Genomic DNA, 12,317 nt, shown 5'->3' with positions numbered 1-12,317 from the left:
AAAAATGGGATAAGTTCATGGAATATAGGTCCATCAGTGGCTATTAGCCAAGATGGTCGGGGACACTACCCCATACTCCAGGTTTACCTAAACCTCCAACTGTCAGAAGCCGAGGCTGAACAAAGGGATAAGTCACTTAAAATTGAGCTTTTCTTTTCATTCCCTCCAAAGCATGTAGCACTGGTCACTTTCAGGAGGCAGGATACTGGTCTGGATGAACTATTGGTCTGACCCAGTACGACTGTTCTGTTGTTCTAACGAATATTTATAAGGATTCCTTTACACTTGTTTCTAATAGCACTGTACTGCATTGTATATTAAAATCAATAAAACTAATAGTTGCAGTTCACTCAGTAAGGACAAGAAAACCAAGTTGTCACTTTCACTCTTCTTGTCCTTATGCACAAGAAAAAATGGGGGTATTTTTGGGTTCTCAGCCCCTCATAATAATGTTTGAACTACCACGACTCCCCTGTCTGCGTCCAATGTTGTAAGTACATGGCTGTTCCTTCCTATGTTGTGGTACTACAAGATGGGTTAACTCTTTTGTTTCGGTATGTCTAATGGGTTTATGCTGCTATGCATCACTGTAGTATATGAACACCTGATTCTGTTCTATTTTCCAGAGCTTTCTGACTGTAAGATGCTTAGTACAAAATAAATGTAAATAAGCTAATACGGTGTAATGGTGTTTAGCTAACAAAATGCAAATATAGTAAAACCGAATTCCAGATACCGTACTACTTGCTTTTCTAATTCTTAGTATTCTGTGGATCTAAAATATTTTTATCTTTTGTTAAAATTATTGTACATCTTTGTGTGCATTTCAAAATAAGGTGGCAGAAATTGTCCCTATTCAGGACAACATTTAAGCATGTTTTTTCCCTGAATCAAAACCAGCATAACTACAGCATGAATTAGATGTTTCCAACATACCCAAGCAATAGAAACTTTACTTTTGCATTTAAAAACTTTTTGGAAATGAATGGGACAGAGCTCCCTATCTCCACTGCTGTTACAAATTATGAAAAATGTATAAGAAAGGGTAAAAATTAATTTTTACCATGTGTGTTTAAAAATTGAAAGCTGAACTTCATATTACTAAGGAGGCAGTGTTTTTACAGGACCAGTCCTTACCTGCTAAGATCAGTCCTGAAATCCAATAATAATAATACCTAGATCATATATAGAACTTTTCCTCAACAGATGTTAGAGTGCTTCACACTTGATTCTCAATGTCCCATCAGGTTTTATTTATATTAAACTACCTTTATGGACATCTAACTTACAGAGATACATAGGATTTAACAAACCATATTGGACTGTTGGTTCATTGAGTCTGGTATCCTAATTGGCAATGGCCAGTATCTGACATCCAGAGAAAATCTTAACCAACCTTTCCGTCTCTTTTCTTCAGACCCTGTCCTCCCTCCAGCTCCTGGTACACAAACAGTTGTGCAGTGCTATATGATAAGGGGGGACAAATTCTTCCCTGAGCTCTGCAGATATACTGATTTCTCTTTCACAGAAATCAGGATTTAGTTTATGGATGCTGTGTGTGTGTGCACGCACGCCTGATTACAGCTCTCTTTATGATGTTGTATTTACAGTTTATATCAATAAATAATATCCTCCTTCATATTGAAAATAATAGAACAAGAACAAAGAAACTAACAGAAACAGGCAGTGGAAAATATGGAGTAAGATGGCGGGCCTTCTGATTTAGCCAACTCTTATGTTAATTCTGCCTTTTTAATTCAAAATGCCTTGATAGCTTTTTAAATGAACTTTTACATTGCAGGATGAATTTGACCCCTTCAAGAGTACTGCTGCTTCAAGAAGAAAGCAGAGATGATTCTGGATTCATTATATAAAATCACACTGCAGAAATGCCCAGGTCTTGTGATGGAATCAGAAAACAATATGCAAGGTTTTAGATAGTGTTTTACTCTAAACTATTTTTTGCCTTAATGTTTCAATTCTTTTGTGAAAGATTAACTCTCAGCGGCACTGTGTATGCAACATAACTTGACGTATATGTTGGGTTACCAGTGCCTACTAGTAAAAACTTTGAGAAATATTCCATAGGAAAAATTCTTCCTTCTGTAAAACTTCTAAAAGGTTGTGTTCATCTCTGGGCTGTATATAAAAGAATTCTTCCTTCTATAAAATTTCTCTCTGTGTTTTACATTTTATAGAGGAATAAATTAAAGCAATATGCATGGATGGATACAGTTAATGTATTTTTCAGGCCTAATGAACATTACATTTATCTGCAGTTTGGTATGGTTAGCAGAAAAATTCAAGGACCCAAAGATGCAACTTTCAATATTAAAACTATTAATGCCTGGAAAGGGTCTCCTGTTACTGTCTTATAAAGTGTCAGAAATACAGAAGCGACATTCTGCTCTGCAATTCTAGAAAATGGCTTGTATATTTCTAACACTCAAGTGAGACTTGTAGGACAGAACCTTGCAGCTGTGCAAGTAAAACTCTCAGAAGTTGGCATGAGTCTTACCTGCATAAAAAATATGGAATTGGGCTAGTAATGGATGGGACACTGCCTCTGTATATTTGTGCAAATGACACATTTCATGTATTTTTTTTTATTTTCAGTATTCCCACTGAAACAGCACTAATTCAATAATTCATTCAGTAATGCTTGAATGATTTGTTTTCAAAGTGAGCACAGAAAAACATGATCAAAATAGGAATTACAGCAGTTGCTATTTTAAAAAGTCAAGATTTCCCCACACTTGCTGCGTGGTGCTAACTGAGAACCACAGCTATACCCTTCAGTAGTTTCATCCTGAGAGCTAGGACAGTTCGGGGCTTAACTGCAAGACCTCTCAGTGGGCTGTGTGGCCCATTTGGTCTCCCTGACTGACTGCCTCTGGGATGTTGAAGAAGCACTACACTACATACAACAGTTGGGTGGGAAAGTGCAGAAGCTTGAACTATTCCTGGAGCGAGATGGAGTTTGGCAGCTGTATGGCCATGGTTCTGGCCTATCATGGCCACCCCTGGGTCTGCATTCACTTCTGCCGTTGTGAACCCAAATGAGCCATAGAGGCCCTGAGAACTCTGTGGAAGTTGTCAGATCCGGGACTTGTCCCTCAAGGTATTAAATAATTGGTGGTAATTTTTAAAGCAATCTGTTCCCTTATGGTATCAGAACATGCTTGTTCTGGCAATATTTGCAATGGCCTGACTCTTCTCCTGCCTCTTCGCCAATGGCTATTATTGCTATGCATAGACTAGCTGCTCTAAGCTTCTCTCTAAAGGGGGGACTATTTATGTTTTGTGCCAGAAGCCAAAAATATGTCAGATTACCATCGATCTCACTAGTAAGAAAAGTTACCTTATGTTGTTCCTATGATAGAAACCCCATATAATGTTACGTGAACAATGGATGTAAGTTGTATCGACCTGTGTATTTTGCATTGAATCTGAAGGATTTAAATGTAAAATCATAACTTTTTTTATATGTTGCTAGCTAAATAAAATTTTGTACTGAAAATAGATTAACAGGCTCCTAATTATTTTAAAAAAAAAATCTTCATCATACTATGTGTTTGAGGGGAACTTTTTAAATGTTCCAGTCACACAGGTTGTCAAGAAGCCAATTCTGCATTTTCTTTTTAGATATTTTGTCCATTTTCCGTGTGAAATCAAATGCTTCCCATGTCTTTTCCTATTATCCCTTTTACATGGTCTCCTATTCAGTGCTCAGATTTATAGTATAGTTGTGTGCACTATTTCTAGATTAGTTGCCACAGTTCTCAAATATCACTATAAAACTCAAAAGTATTACATTTGTTACACCATAGAGAGGTGTAAAAACCTCCTTATATAAACAGAACTAGCTTTATATTTAAACATCACTTCTAGAACTATTAATGTTGAGGATGATACAGTGTGCTCTGGCCTTGTAATAATAGAATCATAGAATTGGATAGGACCTTGAGAGGTCATCTAGTCCAGTCCCCTACACTCGAGGTGGGACTAAGTATTATCTAGACCATCCCTGACAGGTGTTTGTCCAACCTGCTCTTAGAAATCCCCAATGATGGAGATTCTACAACCTCCCTAGGCAATTTATTTCAGTGTTTAACCACTCTGACAGGAAGTTTTTCCTAATGTCCAACCTAAACAATAGCTTCTTGTCCTATCCTCAGAGGTTAAGAAGAACAGTTGTTCTCCCGCCTCCTTGTAACAACCTTTTATGTACTTGAAAACTGTTATCATGTTCCCTCTCAGTCTTCTCTTCTCCAGACTAAACAAACCCAATTTTTTCAATCTTCCCTCATACGTCATGTTTTCTAGACCTTTAATCATTTTTGTAGCTCTTCACTGGACTTTCTCCAATTTTTCCACATCTTTCCTGAAATGTGGTGCCCAGAACTGGACATAATACTCCAGTTGAGGCCTAATCAGCGTGGAGTAGAGCGGAAGAATTACTTCTCGTGTCTTGCTTACAACATTCCTGCTAATATATCCCAGAAAGATGTTTGCATTTTTTGCAACAGCGTTACACCGTTGACTCATATTTAGTTTGTGATCCATTATGACCCCCACATCCCTTGTTTGCAGCCCCTGCCATGTGTTGATTGTGTCTTCTTCCTCCATTCCTGCTGCCTTGCAGAATGTGAGGCTATGTTAACAACAAAGTGTTAACCCTTGAGGGCTCAGACTTTTATTTAGCTTGTGATCCACTATGACCCCCAGATTCCTTTCGGCAGTCATTTTCCATTTTGTATGTGTGCAGCTGATTCTTCCTTCCTAAGTGGAGTACTATGTATTTGTCCTTATTGAATTTCATCCTATTTATTTCAGACCATTTCTCCAGTTTGTCCAGATCATTTTGAATTTTAATCCTATTCTCCGAAGCACTTTGAACCCCTCTTAGTCTGGTATTGTCCACAGACTTTATAAGTGTACACTCTATGTCATTAACTAAATTATTGATGAAGATATTGAACAGAACCGAAACCCAGAACTGATCCTTGCGGGACCCCACTTGATATGCCTTTCCAGCTTGACTGTGAACTCCTGACAACTGCTCTCTGGGAATGGTTTTCCAACCAGTTATGCACCCACCTTATAGTAGCTCCTCTGTTGTATTTCCCTCATCCACCTCTTCTTCCTGGTTAGATGGTCTGTTTTTTACCCCTTTTATCATTGCCCAGAGACTTTCAACAAGTCTGTCTCCTATTTACAACTCAACCTCAGTCTAAGTCTATACATTTTTAATATATAAGGCAACATGTCCTCCCTTTTCCCCCGCCTGTCCTTCCTGAGCAAGTTGTACCCTTCTATATCAATATTCCAGTCATGCGTATTATCCCACTAACTCTCTGGAATGCTGTGTCATAGTTGCATTTATTAACTAGCATTTCAAGTTCTTCCTGCTTATTCCCCATACTTTTCGCATTCGTATACAGACATCTAAGATACAGATTTGATTTCCCCTCTATGTTCTCTCTTGTCTCTCCCTTATCCCTACAATAATGGCCCATACTCCCCCCAAATTCTGACCCTTCTCCCAGGTCTCCATGTTTTTGACTTACCTGTGGGCTTTTGTCACCTGTCCCAGTAAATCCCTCCTTACTAGGTTAACCAGTCTATATCCAAAATGCTCTTTCCCTTCCTTGATAGGGGGACCCCATCTCTGCATAGCAGTTCTTCCTGGAACAGCACCCCACGATCAAGGCAGCCGAAGCCCTCCTGGCTCAATAAATAGTTTAATCTGACTGATTAAATAGTTCAAGATCTTTAAAAGTTGGGCATCATGCTCTGCCAGGATCTTTCCAGATACAATCAAGGAAAACAAACACTTCAGTGAAGTTCATGTCTTTTACAACTGGCTTCATTAAGACGGTAGCTGTATCCAGGGATACTGTGGGTCATACTTCCGAATGGGTAGAAACTGTAAAGCTCTTCTCCTTTTTAATTAAACTGGAGGGGGTGTGCAGGTGAGATGAAACAGGGATTGTGAGCTGTGAAACGTGGTGGGGTATGAGAAGCCAGCATGCATGTGCAGGGGAATGTGGAGATGGGAAGCATGCGGGGATGGCAGATGTGCAGATGAATGGGAAGGCAGGAAGGAAACTGAGCTACTTCCCCCTAAAATTGCCTATTTAACAACACTTACGGCATTTGTTAGAACACATCCCTGAGCCTGCAACATTAGTCCTTTTAGTATATATTAAAATAAAGGTGTGTACTAATTGTAGAAGGCAGCTCTTCTCTTTCCTGAGCCACCATAACTGTCACCTTACGATCTCAGAATTCCCCAAACATCCTGCAATCACAGCAAATTGTCATGGATGTCCAAGTATGACTCCTTACCCAACGGTCTGCTTAGGCCACAGGACGGATGCCACTATCCTCCCTGACTATCACAGTAAAGGAAGCCATCATATTGTCCAGTAGCGCATTGAGCCACATGGAAGAGCACTTGCCAATATTCTGCCTATTGATCTCCCGAGCCACCTTATATTAGACCTTAAGACTCTTGATGTTTTCCTGACTCTGCCAGATCAAGGGGCATCTGGCTTGTTCGGGGTTAAAATAGAAAACTGAGTCACAACTCCACCCAATTTAGGCTTAATCAATTTTTGCCTTTATTATACAATTTCAGACAGAATTATTGTCACTTATATCTGAACATGCATTTGTGCCAGATAACAGCAGACAAGATGGAATTGATAGGGGCCCAAGTTACCACATTCCAAGGAACTGGGAAGTCCTTCCATGATGTTCATTGTCTCCTCTGATTTCTAGGTCTGGTCCTTCACTCCCATCCTTCAGTTTCCCAAAGTAATGCATACTGGAAAACATAATTCCAGCTATACATATAAAATGATGGGGTCTAAATTAGCTGTTACCAGTGAAGAAAGAGATCTTGGAATCATTGTGGATAGTTGTCTGAAAACATCCACTCAGTGTGCAGTGGCAGTCAAAAAAGCGAACAGAATGTTGGGAATCGTTAAGAAAGGGATAGATAATAAGACAGATAATATCATATTATCTGTATAAATCCATGGTATGCCCACATCTTGAATACTCTGTGCAGATGTGGCTGACCCATATCAAAAAAGATATATTGGAATTGGAAAAGGTTCAGAAAAAGGCAACAAAAATGATTAGGGGTATGGAATGGCTGCCATATGAGGAGAGATGAATAGGACTGGGACTTTTCAGCTTGGAAAAGAGTCAACTAAGAGGGAATATGATAGAGGTCTAGAAAATCATGACTGGTGTGAAGAAAGTAAATAAGGAAGTGTTACTTACTCCTCCCATAATGCAAGAACTAGGGGTCACCAAATGAAATTAATAGGCAGCAGATTTAAAACAAACAAAAGGAAGTATTTTTTCACACAGTGCACACTCAACCAGAGGATGTTATGAAGGCCAAGACTATAACAGGATTCAAAAAAGAACTAGGTAAGTTCATGGAGGATAGGTCCATCAATGGCTATTAGGATGGAAAGGGATGGTGTCCCTAGCCTTTGGCCTGGTCTACACTACAAGTGTATGTCGGATTTAGCAGCATTAAATCCGAATTAACCCTGCATCCGTCCACACAACGAAGCCATTTTTTCGACATAAAGGGCTCTTAAAACCGATTTCTGTACTCCTCCCCAACGAGGGGATTAGAGCTGAAATCGACATCGCCATTTCAAATTAGGATTAGTGTGGATGCAATTCAAAGGTATTGGCCTATGGGAGCTATCCCACAGTATACCATTGTGACGGCTCTGGACAGCACTCTGAACTCAGATGCACTGGCCAGGGGTACAGGAAAAGCCCCGGGAACTTTTGAATCTCATTTCCTGTTTGGGCAGGTGAGCTCATCAGCACAGGTGACCATGCAGTCCCAGAATCGAAAAAGAGCTCCAGCATGGACTGAACGGGAGGTACTGGATCTGATCGCTGTATGGGGAGAGGAATCCGTGCTATCAGAACTACGTTCCAAAAGACGAAATGCCAAAACATTTCAAAAAATCTCCGAGGCCATGAGAGACAGAGGCTACATCCAGGATGCATCACAGTGCCAAGTGAAACTTGAAGAGCTCAGACAAGCGTACCAGAAAACCAAAGAATCAAACAGACACTCCGGGACAGAGCCCCAGACATGCCGCTTCTACTCTAAGCTGCATGCAATTCTAGGGGGGGCCGCCACCATTACCCCACCCCTGTCCGTGGACTCCGAGTATGGAATACTCTCCACCATAGCTGAGGATTTTGCAGATGGGGAAGATGAGGAGAACGACAAGCTTGGGGAGAGCACACAACACACCGTTCTCCCTGACAGCCAGGATCTTTTTATCACCCTGACTGAAATACCCTCCCAACCCAATGAAGCTGGAGAAGAGACCTCTGGTGAGTGTACCTTTTAAAATATAATACATGTTATAAAAGCAAGCGTTTTTTAATGATTAAGTAGCCCTGAGGCCTTGGGATGCATTCGTGGCCAGTACTGCTGCTGGAAAAATCTGTTAACGTGTCTGGGGATGGAGCGGAAATCTTCCAGGGACATCTCAATGAAGTACTCCTTCAGCAGCCTTATTCCGTCCTCCATGGTAGGACACTTTTACCATGCCATGCTAGTAGCAAGTAATCTGGTATCGTTGCATGACCAAGCCTGGAAGCGGTATGCTCCCGGTGTTTGCTGGCATTCAAGCAACATCCGTTCTTTATCTCTCTGTGTTATCCTCAGGAGAGTGATATCATTCATGGTAACCTGGTTGAAATAGGGGAATTTGATTAAGGGGACATTCAGAGGTGCCCGTTCCTACTGCGCTGTTTGCCTGTGGCTGAAAAGAAATCCTCTCCACAGTTAGCCACGCGGTGGGAGGGGGGGCCATTGGCGCTGAGCTATTTGCGTTTGGCTAGCAGGGATCTTCCCTGATACCAGCCACGTGGTGGGGGGAGGGGAAAAGCGATCATCCCAGAGAATTGGATGGGTGGAGGGGGTTAGTTTGGTTTCCGCTGCTGCAGGTTAACAGGAAAACTGCAGCAGTAAATGGCCAGCTCAGCGGGCTTTGTTTGTTATGGGAAAGGAGGAGGCTGCTGTTATGAAGGTTGTAGAAGCTGAAAGACTATGGCTTACCATGGCTGCCTGCAAGCTGAATTCTGTTGCCTGGCCCTGCGTGTGTGATCTCTAATACCAAAGCCGCAGGCACTCAATATAAGATGCAAAATGCGACCTTGTACCAAAATCTCATGTGCTATGTAATGTGAATAGTGTTTTTCACCGTGAAAGAGTATAGCCATTGTTCTGTAAAATGTATCTTTTTAAATACTTCACTCCCTTTTTTTCCTCCAGCAGCTGCAAATGTTTCAAGCCTTTCTCCTCCATCCCAGAGGCTATCTCAGATAAGGCGGCGAAAAAAATGCACACGCGATGACATGTTCTCTGAGCTCATGCAGTCATCTGGCACTGACAGAGCTGTGTGGAGGGACACAATACCAGAGTACAGGACGGTGGCTGATGAATGTGAGGGAGAGGAGGCAGCAGGAAGATCAGAGGAGGCATGAGGAAATGCTGGGAATACTGCAGGATCAAACGGACATGCTCTGGCGTCTGGTGGAGGTTCATAAACAGCAGCAGGATCACAGACTGCTGCTGCAGCCCCTGCTTAACCACCCTCCCTCCTCCCCAAGTTCCATAGCCTCCCCACTCAGACGCCCAAGAACACGGGGTGGGAGGCTCTGGGCACCCAACCACTCCACCCCAGTGGACAGCCCAAGCAACAGAAGGCTGGCATTCAACAAGTTTTAAAGTGGCCTTTTTCTTCCCTCCTACCCTCCTCCCACACCCCACCCGGGCTACCTTGTGAGTTATCTCCATATTTTTATAATCAATTAATAAAGAATACATGTTTTTTAAATGATAGTGACTTTATTTCCTTTGCAAGCAAGCTGTGATCGAAGGCGGGAGGGCGAGTGGTTTACAGAGAATTAGAGTCAACCAAGGGGGCGGGTTTTCATCAAGAAGAAACAAACAGAAGTGTCACACAGTACCCTGGCCAGCCATGAAACTGGTTTTCAAAGCTTCTCTGATGCGCAGCGCTTCCGGCTGTGCTCTTCTAACCGCCCTGGTGTCTGGCTGTGCGTATTCAGCAGCCAGGCGATTTGCATCAACCTCCCACCCCGCCATAAACGTCTTCCCCCTTACTGTCACAAAGATTGTGGCGCACACAACAAGCAGCAATAACAATGGGAATATTGGTTTCGCTGAGGTCTGAGCGAGTCAGTAAACTGCGCCAGCGACCCTTTAAACGTCCAAATGCACACTCTACCACCATTCTGCACTTGCTCAGCCTATAGTTGAACAGCTCCTGACTACTGTCCAGGGTGCCTGTGTGCGGCTTTTATGAGCCAGGGCATTAAGGGGTAGGCTGGGTCCCCGAGGATAACTATTGGCATTTCAACATCCCCAACAGTTATTTTATGGTCTGGGAAGTAAATCCCTTCCTGCAGCCGTTTAAACAGACCAGAGTTCCTGAAGACGCAAGCGTCATGAACCTTTCCCGGCCATCCCACGTTGATGCTGGTGAAACGTCCCTTGTGATCCACCAGTGCTTGCAGCACCATTGAAAAGTACCCCTTGTGGTTTATATACTGGCTGCCCTGGTGGTCCGGTCCCAAGATAGGGATATGGGTTCCGTCTATAGCCCCACCAGTTAGGGAATCCCATTACAGCAAAGCCATCTAGTATGACCTGCACATTTCCCAGAGTCACTACCTTTGATAGCAGCAGATTGTGATTGCGTTGGCTAGTTGCATCACAGCAACCCCCACAGTAGATTTGCCCACTCCAAATTGATTCCCGACTGACCGGTAGTTGTCTGGCATTTCAAGCTTCCACAGGGCTATTGCCACTCGCTTGTGAACTGTGAGGGCAGCTCTCATCTTGGAATTCTTGCGCTTGCTTTCCCTTGCCCTCAAGTCACAAAGTTCCATGAAAGTGCCCTTATGCGTGCAAAAGTTTCGGAGCCACTGGGAATCATCCCAGACCTGCAACACTTGCGGTCCCACCAGTCTGTGCTTGTTTCCCAGGCCCAGAATCAGCGTTCCACAGCATGAGCCTACCCCATTAACACCATGATCTCCAAATTGCGGGGGAACGCGGTTTTAGAGAAAAGTGCGTTCAGGGCCTCATCACTGCGCTGCGGTCGCCTCCTCACCTGGTTTTTCAGGTGCTGGTTCTGCATACACTGCACGATAATGCGCGAGGTGTTTACAATGGTCATAACTGCTGGGGTGAGCTGAAGGGGCTCCATGCTTGCTGTGCTACGGCATCTGCTCCTGCTCGGGCAATCCAGGGAAAAGGACGTGAAACGATTGTTTGCCTTTGCTCTGGCGGAGGGAGTGGCGACTGACAACATGGCTTACAGGGTTGGCTTACAGGGAATTAAAATCAACAAAGGGGATGGCTTTGCGAGAAACAAAATGGCCCCCTTAAGGATAGAACTCAAAACTGGGTTTACCAGGCTGTTGATTTCATGGAGGGAGGGAGGAGAAAATGAATACAAAACAAATCTGGTCTATTTCTTGTTTTGATCCATTTCATCTATCTTTACACATCTTGCTGGCAGCAGACTGTGCAGTACGACTGCTAGCCATCGTCATCTCCTGGGTGCTCGGCAGAAGACGGTGCAGTATGACTGCTGGCCATCGTCTTCTGCTGGCTGCAGATTAAAAGACAGTGCACTGCCAGTCGGACTGAATCACCATGAGACTAAACTAAAAAGGGAAATGACCTGGCTGAGTCACTCCCAGGTTTGCCCAGGCGTCCCTGACCTCATCGAGGTCGGTTAAAAGAGCACCCTGGACTACGTCGACGATGGCTATCAGTCATACTACACTGTCTGCTGCCAAAAGGCAATAAGCTGTTGCTGTGTAGCAGTGCATTACCACGTCTGCCAGCACCCAGGAGACGTACGGTGACAGTGAGCTGAGTGGGCTCCATTCTTACCGTGGTATGGCGTCTGCACAGGTAACTCAAGAAAAAAGGTGCAAAACAATTGTCTGCCCTTGTTTCAGAGTAACAGCCGTGTTAGTCTGTCTTCGCAAAAAGACAGACTCCTTTTCTTTTTGTGTCTGCCCTTGGTTTCACGGAGGGAGGGAGGGAGGGAGGGAAGGGGGGCCTGACAATATGTACCCAGAACCACCCGCGACAATGTTTTAGCTCCATCAGGCACTGGGATTTCTACCCAGAATTCAAATGGGCGGTGGAGACTGCAGGAACTGTGGGATAGCTACCCACAGTGCAACGCTCCAGAAGTCAACGGTTGCCTTGGTGC

At 43.4% G+C, this 12,317-nt stretch overlaps 2 protein-coding genes across 3 annotated transcripts in view; both read left to right on the top strand.

Annotated features, from left to right (window-relative positions):
- Positions 1-3,528, top strand: part of MRE11 (MRE11 homolog, double strand break repair nuclease) — a 50,034-nt gene extending 46,506 nt beyond the window's left edge. Inside the window, exon 19 of the mRNA XM_073337399.1 lies at positions 1,802-3,528. Coding sequence (XP_073193500.1) covers positions 1,802-1,855 — 54 coding nt within the window. The 3' untranslated portion in view covers positions 1,856-3,528. The remainder of the gene's footprint in view (positions 1-1,801) is intronic.
- Positions 3,529-5,682: 2,154 nt separating this feature from the next.
- Positions 5,683-9,874, top strand: LOC140900884 (zinc finger and SCAN domain-containing protein 29-like). Of its 2 annotated transcripts, none has more exons than XM_073318944.1 (2): positions 5,683-8,388; positions 9,338-9,874. In XM_073318944.1, exons 1-2 carry the CDS (start codon positions 7,728-7,730, stop codon positions 9,544-9,546), a joined length of 870 nt encoding a protein of 289 aa, XP_073175045.1. In that variant the 5' UTR covers positions 5,683-7,727; the 3' UTR covers positions 9,547-9,874. The 2 variants fall into 2 exon arrangements, with proteins under 2 accessions (XP_073175045.1, XP_073174955.1); XM_073318854.1 differs by having other exon boundaries at positions 9,335-9,874.
- Positions 9,875-12,317: the final 2,443 nt, after the last annotated feature.

The sequence above is a fragment of the Lepidochelys kempii genome, chromosome 1 (assembly GCF_965140265.1).
Source record: "Lepidochelys kempii isolate rLepKem1 chromosome 1, rLepKem1.hap2, whole genome shotgun sequence".
Taxonomy (NCBI): domain Eukaryota; kingdom Metazoa; phylum Chordata; order Testudines; family Cheloniidae; genus Lepidochelys; species Lepidochelys kempii.
The sequence above is the reverse complement of the archived record's forward strand: the minus strand, read 5'-3'. Positions and strand labels throughout refer to the sequence as shown.